The sequence below is a fragment of the Alligator sinensis genome, unplaced genomic scaffold, assembly GCF_000455745.1.
Source record: "Alligator sinensis unplaced genomic scaffold, ASM45574v1 scaffold87_1, whole genome shotgun sequence".
Lineage (NCBI taxonomy): Eukaryota > Metazoa > Chordata > Crocodylia > Alligatoridae > Alligator > Alligator sinensis.
Genome location: NW_005841929.1, coordinates 204814 through 219412, shown reverse-complemented (window position 1 = coordinate 219412; position 14599 = coordinate 204814). Strand labels below are relative to the sequence as shown.

The window sequence follows — 14599 nt, the reverse complement described above, 5'->3', positions numbered from 1 at the left end:
GGCCATTGTTGTGTAGTCCTCCTAACTTCCACTGTGTGCATGCCTCTTTTTTCTTTTTCAAGAGGACCGCAATATCTCTATTGAGCCAGGAGGGCTTGCCAGCCCTTCTGCTACCTTTCTTCTTCATGGGAAAAGTTTTGTTTTGTGCTTCAAGGATTGTGTCCTTGAGGAACAACCACTCTTCATGCACCCCATTTGCCTTCCGTCGCTGGTCTCGCATTGACTCTCCTACTAATGCCTTGAGCCTGTTTAAGTCAGCATTTTTGAAGTCCAGGACTTCAATCCTGCTAGTTGATTTATCTCAGGGTTTTACCATCTTGTACTTATCCTCTAGCACTTTCAGGTGCCTTGTGGTATACAGTCCTTCTTGATTCAGCTCTCTTTTCCATAGTGCAACCAGTCCTGGGGCTGGTTTTGTTCAGTATCTTCATCAATGACCTGGAAGCTGGGTCGATGACACCAGATGACACCAAGCGGGGTGGAGGGGGGAGTAATAAATACACTGGTGGGCAGGGCTAGGATTCATAGAGAGCTTGACAGATTGGAGGATTAGACTCAGATTTAGAAATGTTTAAATGCTCAGTAGCCCACTTCACCCCACTATTAACAGTTTAGCATGTCAATTTGGTCAGAGTTCTCTCTCAGCCCCACAGAGAGTGGACAGTATAGCCAATAAAACCAATGTAATTGATAGCCTAAAGTTTCCCTTGCCTCACCACTGCTGGGGCACTGCTCCATCATTGCACCTCACAGCTGGAGTGCTGCTCCTTGCCAGTTGCTGGGGAGCACTGCTACTTTGCTGCTGAGGCACTGCTTCTCTTTTGGTGTAGAAGCAACCCAGCTCTTTTAGATCTTTGTTCTTCCCAGATCTAGTAGATCCTGTGACTCTTCCTGACTTGTTATCACCCTAAGGATTTCAGCTTTAAAGAACCCAGTGGTTAATAGGCCCAGGCAGAACCCACTAAAAGGATCTGGACATCATAAGTGCTTATCCTTGGATGAATGGATGGATGGGTATCTTCAGTTTGAAACCTCTTTTCCTCTTCTGATTCCTGAGCTGGAAGTGCCTTCACCTTAGACTTCCATATAGGTCATGGTGAGCACAAACCTTTCAGCAACAGTTACTCAACTACCCAGATAAGGGACATGCAGGTAAGGGACACAATTTTCTATGGGTGTGTGTAGACAAAATGGGGGGCATGTGTGCACAACACTTTAAAGCATGTTAAATGCTTTTGCACTGCTTTAATGGTGTTGGTGTTTACACAAGTCAGTGGCATATTACACATTATATAGTTTCATAGTTTTAGGGTCGGAAGGGACCTAATAGATCTTCTAGCCCGACCCCCCGCCAGGGCGGGAGAACAACCCAAAAACACAAACAAAACCACTCACCCTAAAAACAAAAACGGGACTCAAATGAGTCCAGCCAGGTAAGTATCCAGCCTCTTCTTAAAGATCCCCAGGGTAGGGGCCAGCACCACCTCCCTTGGAAGTTGGTTCCAGCTCCTAGCCGCCCTAACTGTGAAGTAGTTTTTTCGGATGTCCAATCTGTACCTCCTCTCCATCAACTTGTGCCCATTACTCCTTGTTATGCCAGCGGGGGCTAGGGGAAACAGCGTCTCCCCCAAACCCTTCTGGTTCCCCCTAGTGAGTTTATAGACGGTCACCAGGTCCCCCCTCAGCCTTCTCTTGTGGAGGCTGAATAGGTTCAGGTCCCGCAGTCTCTGACTGTAGGGGCTGCCCTGTTGTCCCCGGATCATGCGGGTGGCCCTCCTCTGGACCCTCTCCATGTTGTCCACATCCCTCCTGAAATGGGGCGCACAGAACTGGGGCGCACAGAACTGGGCCTCCTGAAATGGGGCGCACAGAGCCAGCACCACTTCCCTTGGAAGTTGGTTCCAGATCCTAGCCGCCCAAACTGTGAAGTAGTTCTTACGGATATCTAATCTAAACCTACTCTCCAACAACTTGTGGCCGTTATTCCTTGTTATCCCGGGGGGTGCTAGGGGAAACAAGGTCTCCCCCAAACCTTTCTGGTCCCCCCTAGTGAGTTTATAGATGGTCACCAGGTCCCCCCTCAGCCTTCTCTTGTGGAGGCTGAATAGGTTCAGGTCCCGCAGTCTCTCACTGTAGGGTCTGCCCTGTTGTCCCCGGATCATGCGGGTGGCCCTCCTCTGGACCCTCTCGATGTTTTCCACATCCCTCTTGAAGTGGGGCGCCCAGAACAGGACACAGTACTCCAGCTGTTGCCCGAGTCAATAATGACTCCAAGATCCCTTTCAGCCTCCGTGCTCTCGAGAAGGGAGTTTCCCATCTTATAAGTGTACTGCTGGTTACTACTGCCCAAGTGCAGCACCCTGCGCTTGTTAGTATTGAAATGCATCCTGTTTTTGTTAGCCCACCCCTGCAACCTATCCAGGTCTTGCTGCAGTCTTTCTCTCCCTGCTAGCGTGCCCACCTCACCCCAAATTTTGGTATCATCAGCAAATTTAAACAGGTTGCTTTTCACCCCGTTGTCCAAATCGCTGATAAAGAAATTGAACAGTGTGGGCCCAAGGACCGAGCCCTGGGGGACTCCGCTGCCCACTTCCCCCCAGGTCAAATATGATCCATCCACCACCACTCTCGAAGTACGACCCTTCAGCCAATTTGCAATCCATCTGACTGTGTAGGCATCAATGCCACACTCGCCTAGTTTTTTAATGAGGATGGGGTGGGAGACAGTGTCAAAGGCCTTGCTGAAGTCCATAAAGACTACATCGACGGCAACACCTGCATCCAATGCTTTTGTGACCTGATCGTAAAAGGCAATCAGGTTGGTCTGACATGACCTGCCCCTAATGAAACCGTGCTGGTTGCCCTTGAGCATCATCCCCAATGCCAGCCCATCACAGATGTGCTCCTTGATTATCTTCTCAAAGAGTTTCCCCAGGATTGAGGTAAGACTGACGGGCCTATAGTTGTCCGGGTCCTGCACTTAGGACAGAACAATCCCATGCACTGGTACAGGCTGAGGGCCAACTGGCTAAGCAGCATTTCTGCAGAAAAGGACCTGGGGGTTATAGTGGACAATAAGCTGAATATGAGCCAACAGTGTGTCCTTGTTGCGAAGAAAGCTAATGGCATACTGGGCTGCATTAGTAGGAGCATTGCCAGAAGATTGAGGGAAGTGATTATTCCTCTATTTTTGGCAGTGGTGAGGCCACATCTGGAGCACAGTGTTCAGTTTTGCACCCTCCCTCCCCACCCCCACCCCAATACAAAAAAGATGTGGACAAATTGGAGAGAGGCCAGCAGAGGGCAACAGTAATGGTTAGGGGGCTGGGGCACATGACTTACGAAGAGAGGCTGAGGGAACTGGATTTATTTAGTCTGGAGAAGAGAAGACTGAGGGGGGATTTAAATACCAGCTTTCAACTACCTGAAGCGGGGTTCCAAAAAGGATGGAGCTAGACTGTTTTCAGGAGTGGTACATGACAGAACAAGGTGCAATTGCATTAAGTTGCAGCAAGGGAGGTTTAGTTTAGGTATTAGGAAAAACTTTCTCACTTAGAGAGTAGTAAAGCAGTGGAACAGGTTACCCAGAGAGGTGGTGGAATTTCCATCCTTAGAGGTTTTTAAGGCCCGGGTAGACAAAGTCTTGGCTGGAAGGATATAGTTGGGGCTGGTCCTGCTTTGAGCATGGGGTTGGAGTAGATGGCCTTCTGAGGTTCCTTCCAACCCTAATTTTCTATGATTCTACGAACTGTGCAGATTCCAATGCTAAGGGAATTACACTGCTACCAGTCAAGACACCAGGGGCTGCACTGAGCTCTGTCAGGCTGCTCTGCTAGTCTGGAAAAGAGGCAGATTTTGTTTCAAGGCTTTTGAATGGCTAACGGGGTCGAGATGCACCTTGTAGGCTAAGTGAATCAGGGACATACAAACTTTCATGAGCAAGATTATTTAATCATATGCGCCAGCTAGCATCTTCATCAGTTAGCATCTGCTGAGGCAAAGTCTTGCTCATGAAAGCTTGGACATCTCTGATTCAGTTAGTCTATAAGGTGCATCACCCTGCCTTCTGCCTGACTTCAGACTAATATGGCTAACTACTTCTCTCTACTGATAAATAAAAATGTGAAAAATGTCTTGTTATAATTTTCTGGTAATATTGCTGTGTGTTTTGTTTTTCTATAAATTTTATTTAAAAGATATGAAATGTTTACAAGTACTATCAAACTCATCACAAGCACATTTCATTTTAACCCCCCTGAAGCAAACAGAGAACAACCCCTACCCTGAAACAGAGCAGATAGTTCGGTCAAAAGCTGCTAAGAAGTTCATTACTGCTATTGATTTTAAGTGGAACATGCTCAGACACTGTACTGATGGTCAGAAATTAAAATCTTAAAACAGACAGATTATTTAAAAAAGACATCAAATACCCAATGAATGCATCTTGCCTTGTCTCCTTTAAATTGCAAGTATTTAAGAGACATGCTTCAATTTTGGACTGCATCTGACGTTTTTTTTTGCAGTGCAAAGGGCTGGTCTCGTACTAAAGGGCTGGAAAATGTTTTTAGGGGAAAAAAAACCCTCTGAGTGCAGCGTCTAGGCTAGATTTCCAGAGGAAGTTGAGGCCTCCAGCTCTACACAGGAAGCAATCTTAGAGCAGGCCTTAAATGCCAGATTCCAGGCAGAGTTTAACTAACCACTGACAGCTCTGTAAACAAACCAGGGACAAAAAGAGAACAGCTTTCCCTTTTCTGGTAGTCATTTTTGGTTTGGGGGCTGCAGGGGAATTCTGTAATACTCGGCTTGATGGGATATAAACCAAGGCTGAAAAGGCTTTGTATATGAAGAAGTATAAAGGGGAAATATTTCATGGACTAAATCATCAAAAAAGGTATGGCATGGTTAAAATACATGGATTAAACTACAGAAAATATCACTATGTTTGGTTCCTTAAATAGGATTTATACGTAACTTGGATCCTTCTGGGTGGTATTTAAAAGCTCTGGCTTCTTTTCTTGCTATCTTTCTCTTTTTTTAGGGTTAACCTTTCCAGAACGTCTTTTTATCTGTGCAGATAGGGAAAACAAGAAATCTGTTGTGTAGCATTTTACTGTTTCCAGTAAAATTTGAAGTAAAAAAAGAGAGTTACAATCTTGCTGAATTCTTGCTATTGTTTGCAGGAAAAGACCTGTGACGTTACGAACAGCTAGACTGCGGCTAGCAGATATATACAGTACTTAGTTTAATGTATGTTGATTTAATTTTAAGTAGGAAACTAAACTCAGGAATGGGCTGTGTTTATCCTACTAGGCATTTCATTAATCTTGTTTATCTCAGCAATACTGTGGAAGTTACATGTCTTGATAGAAAAAGAAAATAGTTGCAGTGGAGTTTAAAAAGCAAAACAAAACTGATTTAGCTCAGTTGGGTAAATGCATCCATTGTATTCTGTGTAATTTGTCCACTCTCCTCCTTTTAGATTTGGATCTTTTCGGAGCTTCGAGAGTTTGAGCAGGCACCATGGATGACTTTGAACGCCGCAGGGAACTCAGGAGGCAAAAGCGTGAGGAAATGCGCCTTGAAGCAGAGAGGTAAGGTGTTGCACTGCAAAAATGGGGGGGGGGGGGGGGGGGGGGGGGGGGGGTTGATCGTTTAAAAAAAATTATTAGCAGTGGCTGGAAGATTCTTATGTCTAAATATCTAAGAGTGGGACAATGTTTACTGAAGAGACCTCGCAAATGGCAAGTTTGGGGAAAAAATGGCAATAGATCCTGTTTCTATGAGGGAGGGTAAAAGTGAGTGGAAGCTGAGTACCTTACTCCCTTAGGTTTTTTGGAAAAGGCTAGGCTTTAACTATTGTGTCTTACTGTAAGCACTGAAAGTGTAGTATGGCAAGGTGCAATTATTCATAGTTTTGATAGGAATGGGGCAAGTGGTTAATTTTCAGATGTCATATGTCTGTTTGCTATCATGTTGGAGTAAATGTGCCAGTGTTTCAGAATAGAGCCCAAACTAGGGGGTTTCAAATGTACGTGGAAACACTTGGATTACTCATTATGGCAGATCAGCAAATTGTGGGCCAAAATACTTACGCTTCCTTGCAAATTATGTTTATAATTGGTTTGCATCCCTTTTGTGTAAATTACAAGCGCCACACCAAATTAAAATCCATGCAAATAAGAACAGAAGTTTGATCCTAAAAGTTAGTATTGTTAGCTTGGGCATGGTGACAAGATTTTATTAAGGAACAGCTTTAATGTATTGGGTCTGAGATTGCTATACCTCCTCTGCTGTTTTAGACCAGTGAAATTATATTGATTTGAGAGTTTCTCCTGATTTACACTGCAAGGAGGGCATCCGACCCATTTTATTAAAAAAAGAAAAATCCTTCTTCATTATTCAGATTATTTCAATTGATAAGAACTGCAGTAACGAAAAAATATAATTTACTCCTCACTAAGCTCTCTTTCTTTCCCCCCCCCCCCCCCCCATTTATTTTGGCTTGTATACTGAAAACATCAGGGTCAATTTTACTTTTGTTTCTAGTCATTTTCATACTCAGTTTCTCACGTATTGGGAAAAATGCTGCAGTGTTTGGGTTTCAGACCATGCAGGGGGAAATGTACTTCTTTTCAAAATGAAATATATGAAAAAAAATCAGGGGACGTAATATAGGGTCTTTATTTTCTATATCTATTTTTATCTTATTTTTAAATATAGTTTTGCCTATGTATTTCTTTTAAACTGCGAGTATCTAGGAGAAGAACCCAAATAGATTAGACCTGCTAGATGCCTTTATTTATTGTTGTTCTAATAGCAAACTGCTCTACTTCAGAATAGTATATCTGTCTGACATCAGTGTAGAAAACAGTTCTGAAAAGTTGCAAAGCCATGTGCAGATAATTAAATCCAGTGTGGACAACCTGGAATGAAATTGCAAAAGTTGGCACTGCAATTGCCAGCCTTTTTATCAGTCTCAACAAGGAGGCCAAGGATTGAATGCAACCATGGAGAATGACTACCTGGTCACCCCATATCCCCCTTAGGCCTGCCTTACTTAATTTTGGTTGAATGGTGTAAAAGAATCTCGCATAGCTGATGCCAATGCTGGACTGTTTGACTAAGTAGAGGACTTTTTGTCTCCAGACTATGCAGCTGGTACTTCTCACCACATAGTTAATTTAGAAAGAAATTAGATTAAAATGGTGTGTTTGTTGCAGTTGCTGATGTTGATTTAAGTACCAGTCACACTTGCTGATTGGAAGAGAACTGCTGTTATCTGAAGCCTCAGAATATTCAGATTTCTCACATGGTGAAGCAGTTCCCAGTTCTGGTGAGCATCCATTTATTCCATGTGCAACCATTTTACCAGTTTTTAACAGCCTGGTATAATGAGCACATGTGGTATTTATCTTCTTTTTATTTGAAAGGAAAGATGGACATTGCTGCTAATAATCTACTCTCCAACCCTGTATTCTAGTAAAGGATCGTGGGTAGTGTAGTTTGAGAGGCACTTCCTCTACTAAGGAAAACTAGAATGCGAATTTCCATAAGAAGACATTCTAAATATTATTAGGAAAACTCCCACCCATACTGGGGTTGTCAATATGGAGTTGCCTGGACATCATGGATGCAGCTTGACTATGTCAATGCAGAAATCAGCTGGAACCTGTGTTGGGGCATCAGAAATCAGGAGCTGGCAGGTAGCTGCTCTGAAGAAACCCAACCTTTTAAAGAAAGATGGTTCACTGTAGTAGCCTTTGCAGTCTGTGTTCATGCATAATGGATGCTAACTTCATGGGGACAAGCCCAGTGACCATTTGTCAGGGAATATACATCCATTACAGGGACTATACACCCTAACTGGGACATTCCTGGAGGATAGATCTGCCATCCAAGGGGAATAGGTATTTACTTGTCATGAATAGAGGTTGTTGCATCAGTGAAATGACACCTCGCTCTATGATGCCTCCTCCTTCAAAGGAATGCTTTTGCCCTTGAACAATTTACTTGCCCCCTTGTAGGAATTTTTGTTGGTATTACTGTGGTAGCCTCTTTGAATGAGGTAAATAAGATCCATGAAAGCATGTCTTGGAGTAATGAGGCTCATTTCCATGTACCATACCCCTTTCAGGAGCTTCAATAATTTTTACTGCCAAATTACTGCAGAATCACTGCATATCTTTTCCCACACAAATGAGCACTTGTAGCAATAAGCTGGAGCATGCAAAATCTTGCAGCACTCTCTATGGTATTGCCAACCTCAAGTTGAAAATCATGAGTCAAGCCCCTTAAAAATTATAAGGCTGCTCTCAAAACCTTAAGATCTTAAAAATAATATGTCTTGGGTTCTTGTTTGCTTTCCATTTTTTAGGCTTTAGGGGTTACATTGTCAAAATCTTTTCTGCAACCACAAAGCCTAAAAACTGAGATTCGGCCCGAAGCTGAGATTCTCATGACAGTGTGCAACCAGGGTTTCCAGAGAAGGTCCTAATGTTGTGAGAATCAAGAGCGAATTGTGTTAAGAGCTGCCAACTCTGTTACTTAGTCCCATTAAAATCCTGACTGAGGGCTGCAGCGTTGGCACAATCATTAGTGAATAAGTGGTTAAGTATTCATATTAGTCCCTTCCTGGGAATAATTTTTTAAAGTCTTGTGACTCCCTTCTACTTTAGAATCATACCACAAAGGTCCTTGTATATGTAACTATAACAGTGTTTTTTTTTATTTATTATTGCCTTATCTTGGAAAAAAAATCTTCATTTTTATTAAGTGACGTTAGCATTGTGATGGCATTGGGGACTAAATGACTACTTTTATGGTAGGAAATTGACCCTGCTGGGTAATTTTAGCAGTGTCCTGTCAATGGACCTGAGCCCTGTTCTAAAGCAACTGCCTCTAGGTTTGAGATTGTAGGGCCACTGAATGCATCCTGTAGAGTTTCTTGTACCTTCCTCTGAAGTCTCCTGTGTTGGCAACTGTCAAAGACAGGACAGAGGAATAGATGAACCATTAAAGCTGGCAGTTCCTCTGTCCCTATGAACATTTAGTTTATCTATTAGAAGTGTCAACTGAGGGTAAGTATACACTTGTGATAAAGACACCTGTACAGAAGGATACTACAAACTGGACTGAAACCAAGTGATTTCATACTTGCCAACCGTACAGTTGTTATCTCGTACAATGATATACCGCAGTTTATTGCTATGAACCAGTGACTCAGAGATAAGGGTATCTATACCCCATTTCAGCCCATATTGTTCATCCTATGTAAGTAACTCTGTGCTATCCTTTTAACAACATGAAAAAGCCATATGTGTGTGTTCCCTGAGCATGTGGTTAATTTTCAGAATACCATATGGAGCAAACTCAGTCCAGCTGCTTTTCAGGGTTGAAGAGGATAGAGGCAACCATGTCTCATGACAGGGCAAGGAGATGGCCAGGCCTGCAGTGACTTAGTTGCTGCATGTAACCCTGACAGGATGAATATACTTAGGAGTGACATCGGGAAGCTGGCTTTCCTCTTCAAACACTAGGAGAGTGATTCTCCATTGGCCTGTATATTGTGCAGTCCTTTGCATCAGTGTGAAGTGAGCTTAAAATACACTAAAACCAAGCACTTCTCTTTTGCAGTCACTTCTGACTTTATTGTTTCATTCTGCTGCTGTTTTAGAAGTGTGGTTGTCACAGATAATCAGAGCCAACAGGTGCACGCTAGCCAGTGACACCATATGCAACAGAATGGAAGCTGTATCCTGCATTTAAATGTTCATGGGACAGGCTGATGATAAGATAAGGTCCAAGGTCCTAATCCATAGCCTGTTGAAGTTAGTGAGAATCTTTCTGTTGATTTCATTGGGTTTTGTTTGGAGTCCTAACTGATCTATCCAAGATGGATGATTTGTGTGACAGTGGCAGTGGCAGCCTCGAATGAACTCTCCACCTTTCCAGACACAGGGCACATGTTGTGCCTCAATAGGTGTTGGTACAAAAATGGGTTACAGAAATATGTGGCAGGAAAACCCTCCACACACATATCTGAAGTGCAGTGGGCCAATAAAGCTACAAATTATATACTAACAAACAAACAAACAAAAAGCGAAGGGGAGGGGGATAAATCTTTAGCTGATTAACTTGGAATCTCTTCGTTGTCTCTGCATGTACATAGATTTAAGACAACTGAGGAGCTTACCCAATTAACACTTTTGAAAAGCCCCCTTGAAACCAAGTCACCTTCAAAATGCAGAGTACTGCTTTGGGTATTAGGTACCTCCTGTCAGAAAGTGAGACATTCTCTTTCAAAAATGTTTTGAGACTTTGATGCTGGTGGAAATAACAATATAATAACTCACACTAGAGTCATACAGGGTGTGGCAAGTTCCAGGACAAGGTTTCTGTCAAAGTACCCATGTCCTGACTTGCAGCTATAGTATTTTTGTTGTAGGAAGTATTGAGGCCATTGACAATAGAGTAACTCCTTTGATTTCAGCATCAGCTCATTGTATATAACAAAGTAGGTTGTTGCATATGAAAATACATAGAAATCATAGAAAAGTAGGACTGGAAGGGACCTCCAGGGGTCATTTAGTCCAACTTTATAACTAAGGCAGGATTGTCCCTATCTAAGCCACTCTGTGCAAATCCATTGTCTAACCTATTAGTAAAACTACACAGGCAACTCTGGCACAGCCATAAGGCATAACACCGTAATCTGCAACAAGTAAAGCAGGGGGCCATGGCAGCCAAAATCTTACTGCTGCAAAGGTTGTTAAAATATGCTCAAGAGATCCAAGGAAGAGGTCTATGTCCCATGCTATAGAGGAAGACAACCCCCGCCCCTTGCATAGTCTGTACCAATCTAATCCACTGGGTACAATTCCTTCCTGACCCCAAATATGGTGATTGGTCTGACCCTGAGCAGGGGGACAAGACCCTTTGGCCAAGAATGTCTGGGTTTTCATCCCAGCAGGAGTACTGACCCACCTCAGTCATTCTGTCCAGAAGAATGGGAAATACCCATAGTAGAATATAGACATACCTAGATCATCCCCGGCCAATGCTTTTCCAGCCTCTTCTTGGACACTTCCAATTACGGAGAGTCCACAGTTTCTCTAGACAGTCTATTCCACTGCCTTACTGTTCTAACAGTGAAGAAATTTTTCCTGAAGTCTCATCTAAATCTACTTTGCTGCAACTTCAAGCCATTGGTCCACATCCTACTCTCTGCAGCAAGACAGGATATGTCTCTCTTCTTTATGGCAGTTATTTGAATACTGCTGTCACGTCCCCTCTTAAGCACATTTTCTGCAACCTGAACTTGCCTATATCCTTCAGCATCTCCTTGTGTGACTTGCTTTCCAAGGCCTTTATCATTTTTGTCAGCTGCCTCTGGACCCTCTCTAACCCCTGTGCCTCTCTGAACCAGTTAGTCTCTAATTTGCCACACTTCTCTACTTTCTGCCTAGCATCAGTTAGAGGATTTGTCTCCTTGAACTCTCTTAAGCAGCCACTTCCAATCAGGCTAGTCTACTACAGAACTTAGTAACTTAGCACGTATTCAACATAGAGCTTCTTATCTGTGGATCTTAGAGCATTTTACAGGAATGGAGAGGTGACACTTTTCCTGTTTTACAAACAGGGAAACTGAGCCACAGGAGAGTGAAGTGATGTATTCATCTTTACAGAGCAAGGCACTGAAAGGATCCTTGTCACAGGACCATGTGGACTTTACCTAGTGGATGATGCTCTTTCTTGAAGAGGCTAGCGATCTTCTAAAACAGTGCTTTTCAACCTGTGATCCATGAACCCCTGGGGATCTGCAGACTGTATCTAAGGGGTTTGTAAAAGATGAGCAATCAAATGTGTGTGAATACCCACACTTAAAATTCAAAGCAGGCAGCATCTCCATTTGAAATTTCCAACGAGGTCTGCACCTCCATAAGAAAATTTTCAGGGGTCCGCAAATGAAAAAAAGGTTGAAAACCACTGTTCCAAGGGACTAGAAAGAAATTACCAAACTCACTGGAAATGTACCAAGTCAAATAATTTTGACGTGGTAAATAAAATGGAAAGCTTTGTTTTCCTGCTTTTTGAATCTGTTTTATCCTTATTGTATTTCACTTCATTTCACAGACTAAGCTAGATGTGTTACTTTCAGTTCTATGTTTTGGTAGTATTGAAGTGATGTTGTAGCCATGATGGTCCAATAAAAGATACCACCCACAAAAATCGTTGCTTCTCATATTACTTTCACTTCCTGGTTCTCATCTACACAATACTGACAAATATCAGCAATATGAATATGAACACGTTTGTTCAGACACTGCTACTTTTGGAGCCAAATAGATTAACCAATGATACAAAATGCAGAAAGCAAATAAAAAGGAACCAGATGCCTTAGTGTTTAGGGGAAGGAGGCTGATTTATGATTTTTGGATGACTGGGATTGGTAATACTGTAATTTCTGGCCTAAAACCAGAAAACCCAGATGTGGCAATCCAGAGCATGAAGCTGAAACAGGCATGGGTGATCTTGCCACACGAGTAGTCAAAATACCTTCAAGGAGACTGCTTGCTATTTCTTTGTGTAGTAGCTTTCAAAATTTTACAGGTAAAAATATCTGGATAACTATTCTCTCTCTCTCTAAAACAGAGAAAGAGGAAGAAATCCATGTATTAAAATGACCTCCTTCCCAATTGAATACCTCTATGGAATATGACCTCTGTTATAGTTTCAGTCCCTGGGAATGGGGACTCTTTTTATACTTGTTCAGTAGAGTAGCCAAAATTTCTCCCATGAGTCCTGTTTTCATACACTCTTCTGAACCAGCTACTGCTACAGCCTTCTCAGGCCATGGTGCTTGCTTAGACTTGAGCCCTTGGGTTATCCCAGCTCAAATGCTGCTATTTGCAAGGCTCCCTTCTTTGGATGTATCCTTGCTGTTTTTAAACTTTGCCATGTGTCTTGGTGCCTATATTTCTTTCCCACTAAATTCTGTCACTATAGGCTACTTGTAAACTTTTGAAAAAAACATGGTCTTTAAATATGAACAGCGTGATGTACTAAACTTAATTTGATAGCATTAACTGTAAAGCATACCTGAGAGAGGATTACATAGGTTTTTGTGACATACCATCTATACATTACACTTAAGGCGCGATATACCAGTTAATCAGGCCTTATGTGGTTAAGTGGTTACACTTTTAATCAATTAATGGTGTGATAAAAAGAGGAATAAGCTACAAAGTTATTCTGCAAAATATGCGAAATAACTTTATAGCTACTTCCTATCACACCATTAATTGAACGTGTGGCCTGGAGCCCCTGTGGTTGGGAGCCCTGTCAGCTGATCAGAGCTCCCAGCTGGGGGAGCCCAAGTGCACCCCCAAGCCTGGGAGCTCCCAGTTGCAGGGGGCCCCAAGCACCTCCACAGCTGGGAGACCACAGCTGCTGTGATCTCCCAGCTGCAGGATACCCTATATACCCATGTGGCTGGGAGATTGCAGCAGCTGTGGTCTCCCAGCTGTGGGGGTGAATAAAGCCCCCGCAGAGCACAGATATCACAGCAGCTGTGGGCTCCCAGCCATGGGAGTGTGTGGGGTTCCCCACGGCTGGCGTATTGCAGCAACTGCGGTCTGTCTTCCATAGGGACCCCTGGGGTGCCCCCGTGGCTGGGAGCCAGGGGAGCTTGCTTCTTGCTGGTGCAGGGGGAACTTGGAACTGGGAATAAGGCAAGATGGGATCTAATGTATGATCCACAAAATTGTGCTTCCTGCCATGCATGTGTGGCATGGTGGGAGATGTGATTGTGTGGATCGCACATTAGATCCCATCACACCTTTACCTGTATGTGTAGAGGGACTCTTACTGAGGCAGGTAACGTGGGGTTGACAGTCTAGTGATTCAGCAAGCTTAACGCGGGAGCCAAGCAGTTCTGGGGAGGATGCTTGGGCTGGTTTTTATATCTTTTCACTCTGACTTTGTTTTGTGAACTAAGTCAGCCCGCAGAAAGGGGACCAGATCCACTAGCTTGTATGAACTGTTTTTAGGGCAGGATGAAGAAACAGCATTTACAAGTTTAGGGTTATTAAATAATATTTGCTGAGAGAGTATCTTCCCACTGCTACTTAGCAATGACTCCGTCTCTGTGCAGTCATTGGAATAGTTAGGTATCAATTACAAGGATTAGAAGGAACATCACTCCTATTTAGTTTGGGCCATTTTTTAGCGCACAGGTTTTCCAACAACACACATGCAGATATATGTCTATGCAAAAGGTCTTTCTCCATAGAGTTTCTCTAGGCTAGAATGGTGTAAGAGAAAGAAGAATTTGGTGTACCTACTTAAACTCAACAGAATATGGTTACAAGTGCTTAGTGTACAACTTTCTGACACTTGCTGGTTCGATAATTTAACAGCAATATTTTTTAAGCTTGGGAAAACATAACCTCTATGTTGAGGACTGTTTCCTTGGCCAGAGTCAAGTGTCAAAATTCAGTTTCTTTTCCTGTAATGCTATTAACTGAGTCACTAGAATGCTTTCTTTATTCCCTGCCCTCTACATTCTCCGAGCTTCAAACCACCTGAAGGGATTTTGTTC

General features: G+C 43.0%; 1 protein-coding gene across 6 annotated transcripts in view; it reads left to right on the top strand.

Moving 5' to 3' along the window:
• CALD1 (caldesmon 1) overlaps positions 1–14599 on the top strand; it is a 283619-nt gene that overhangs the window by 141378 nt on the left and 127642 nt on the right. For 2 of the 6 annotated variants that reach the window (XM_025198786.1, XM_006019423.3), the window contains exons 1-2: positions 4625–4891; positions 5480–5591. In XM_025198786.1, coding sequence (XP_025054571.1) covers positions 5521–5591 — 71 coding nt within the window. In that variant the 5' untranslated portion in view covers positions 4625–4891; positions 5480–5520. Of the gene's footprint in view, positions 1–4624; positions 4892–5479; positions 5592–14599 lie in introns of those variants that run through there. The other 4 variants (XM_006019421.3, XM_006019422.3, XM_025198787.1 and 1 more) reach the window with 3 other exon arrangements.